This window comes from Triticum urartu, chromosome 2 (assembly GCF_003073215.2).
Source record: "Triticum urartu cultivar G1812 chromosome 2, Tu2.1, whole genome shotgun sequence".
Classification (NCBI taxonomy): domain Eukaryota; kingdom Viridiplantae; phylum Streptophyta; class Magnoliopsida; order Poales; family Poaceae; genus Triticum; species Triticum urartu.
This window is the reverse complement of record NC_053023.1, coordinates 518322814-518325190: the sequence shown is the minus strand read 5'-3', so window position 1 is coordinate 518325190 and position 2377 is coordinate 518322814. Positions and strand designations below refer to the sequence as shown.

At 42.9% G+C, this 2377-nt stretch overlaps 1 protein-coding gene across 1 annotated transcript; it reads right to left on the bottom strand.

Moving 5' to 3' along the window:
• Positions 1-10: 10 nt before the first annotated feature.
• LOC125541747 (ubiquitin C-terminal hydrolase 12-like) lies at positions 11-2105 on the bottom strand. Its single transcript, XM_048705088.1, has 4 exons — positions 1902-2105; positions 1629-1751; positions 254-376; positions 11-165 (listed from the first exon to the last, which is right to left on the bottom strand). Exons 1-4 carry the CDS (start codon positions 1926-1928, stop codon positions 133-135), a joined length of 306 nt encoding a protein of 101 aa, XP_048561045.1. The 5' UTR covers positions 1929-2105; the 3' UTR covers positions 11-132.
• Positions 2106-2377: the final 272 nt, after the last annotated feature.

Here is a 2377-nt window from a genome sequence, read left to right as displayed (position 1 = left end):
CTAGCTCCTGATGTCACCTTTTTGTAATAAGAAAATAAGCCAGGCATCCTTAAACGAAGTGGGCTGAGTGCAAGCTCGCATAGCCACAGCGACACCCAATTTCCAATAGATAATAAGATGATAACAACCAAACTAACTAGACACAAACGGGCTACTCCCAAAGTTCTGCCAAGAAGAATTGTATCAAGAACCAGTAAGAACATAAGTTGTCTAAAACGGCAACCAGAACGTAGCATGAAGAATGCCTTCTTACAGATAGATTGTTTTCTTCGGTAGAGAATGGCCTAACAGGACGCCATGTCCCGTTTTGCCTTTTACAAAACAACCAGAGGCGCTGAAATTGAGATGGGATGCTGAACTCTACTGCAATTTCCTCCTGTGAACAACTTAACCAATTAATACTGAAGTCATTATGAACCATCAGAAACAATACGATGGAAAGGAACATATTTGTCTGCTTGCACAAGATATATCTATAAACAACATAAAAATAGAAACTCGTCATTCAATCTTACAATTGATGGAAAATAGAAAACCTTGCTGATCATCTGGAATTCTTCAGCTAAAACATTTGGGGTAGAAATTTCTTAGCAAATTTAATGATACTAGTAATCATGTACGTGAAATGCACGTCAATATTAGGCAATATATCAATTGCATTGCACACTTATGTTTGGCAGCAGGTTGATATTTGGTAGAATATAATTAATTGGTAGCATTGGCGCTGATATCAGGTATGCTATTAATTAGGGGAGGATGCTAACCTTGTTTGCACTAAACACATGGACGGGTGAGATGTGCTGGATCTCCGCAACTCGCTCTTTTCATATTCAGTTTAGAAGCATAGAAGTATAGATATAGATAGAATGGACCATACATACTAAAAACTATAAATGCAGCTTGAGCTCCATAGCCCCCTTTCTCTGTTATACTAAGAGAAGATGCTGAGGGGGATGATCATGTGGCACATTTTGTTTTTTGGAGTTGAGCTAGGTGAGATGAAGACAAGTTTAGGAAGCCCCAGCCTAGAGATTCAAGTTGAGGGAGTCAAGTGAGGAACTTGTGATAGTTTAGGGGGTTCTAATGCAGTTTTCTCTTTGCAATAAGGTACACCAATGCAGAGTGATGAAAGCCAATCTCTATATAGCTCTGTTAAATAACATGCAACAAGTCTACGACCACTCAAACCTGTTATACTCCATACTTCATTGAAGAAGGGGTGAAGTGGAAAATTTGTACAGCGACTCATGATTTCCACAATAGACTTACATTAAAAAAAGGGGTTAGCACATCTAGATGTGCTTTAGCAAAACTGTTAAAAAAATCACATGAAAATGGCCTATTACTTAACAACAGAATACAACATAGCACACACCCAGAAGCAGAGATGCTAAAATGCTTGCAGGAGAGGACTAAATGAGAGATCCTCTACCTGCTCAGCACAAAAAATTGCTACGGGCTAAGGCAAGGCCTAACTTCTCCTAAACTAAAAGCCTCGTTACCTCAGCTCCTTGAAGTCTTACGGATAGATCTGTTAAAAAGTACAAAATCCTATAGACCAAATTTAGGGTTTAAGCTTTTTAGTGAAACAGTGGTCCTTCTAGTAGTTGAATAAGGCAAGGTGGTACCTTCAATCGGGACATAGTCGTGTTATCCGGGATCTGGAAAGCCCTCACCCTGTCGAAGTCGACGAGATCAAAATAGAAGCCATCGTTTCCAATGTGTGAGGACAAATCTTCTTCCCTCGCCACCTGGGGAAAAGCGGGCAAAGAAACCTCAAATTAGATCGGAAGCTGGTCATCATAGATCCCTGCACCGCTGCCTCGGATCAAATATTCATCGGCGTAGAAGTTGCGGCAGGAAATTGACAAAAAAAACTTCAGAAGAGGGGGATTGCGGACCTTTATGCTGATAGCCCGAGGTGGCATCGCCGCCACGGAGCGGCGAGAAGGAGATGCCGAACTTCGCTCGCCGCGGACAGCTCCCCCTCGAAGTTGTGCGAGGCAGCAGCGCCGGCGTATGCAGTCACCGTGGAGGTTTAACGGGGTGTTTGCGGTTTTCTCTTGTGTGGAGCCCGCAATTTTTTTCCGCTCTCCCACGCCCTTAATTGCCCACCAGCCCTTTATTCCCACACCGGCCATCTTCCAAGCCTTGAAGCGTGGGACCCGCGCAGGTCAGAGCAGCATTCAGCTCGGCGACCGTCTACCTAAGCACACAGCACAAAAGGAAGCTGCCGCTTCAGCTCCCTTTTCAAACTTCTTTTACGAAAATAATTCAGATCTGTTACTCCCTAATTTCCGGTTTAAAGGGCTCGTCTAAAAAAAAATTAGATTTACATTATATTAGAGCAACTCCAACGGGACGATCCAAACGGACG

Excerpts from the sequence above, each read along its gene's own strand:
- LOC125541747 (XM_048705088.1), bottom strand. The coding sequence starts at position 1,928 with ATGCCACCTCGGGCTATCAGCATAAAG. Across the intron at positions 377-1,628 it reads CGACTATGTCCCGATTGAAG|GAGGAAATTGCAGTAGAGTT; the intron begins GTACCACCTTGC and ends AGTTGTTCACAG. Across the intron at positions 166-253 it reads CCGAAGAAAACAATCTATCT|AACTTTGGGAGTAGCCCGTT; the intron begins GTAAGAAGGCAT and ends TCTTCTTGGCAG.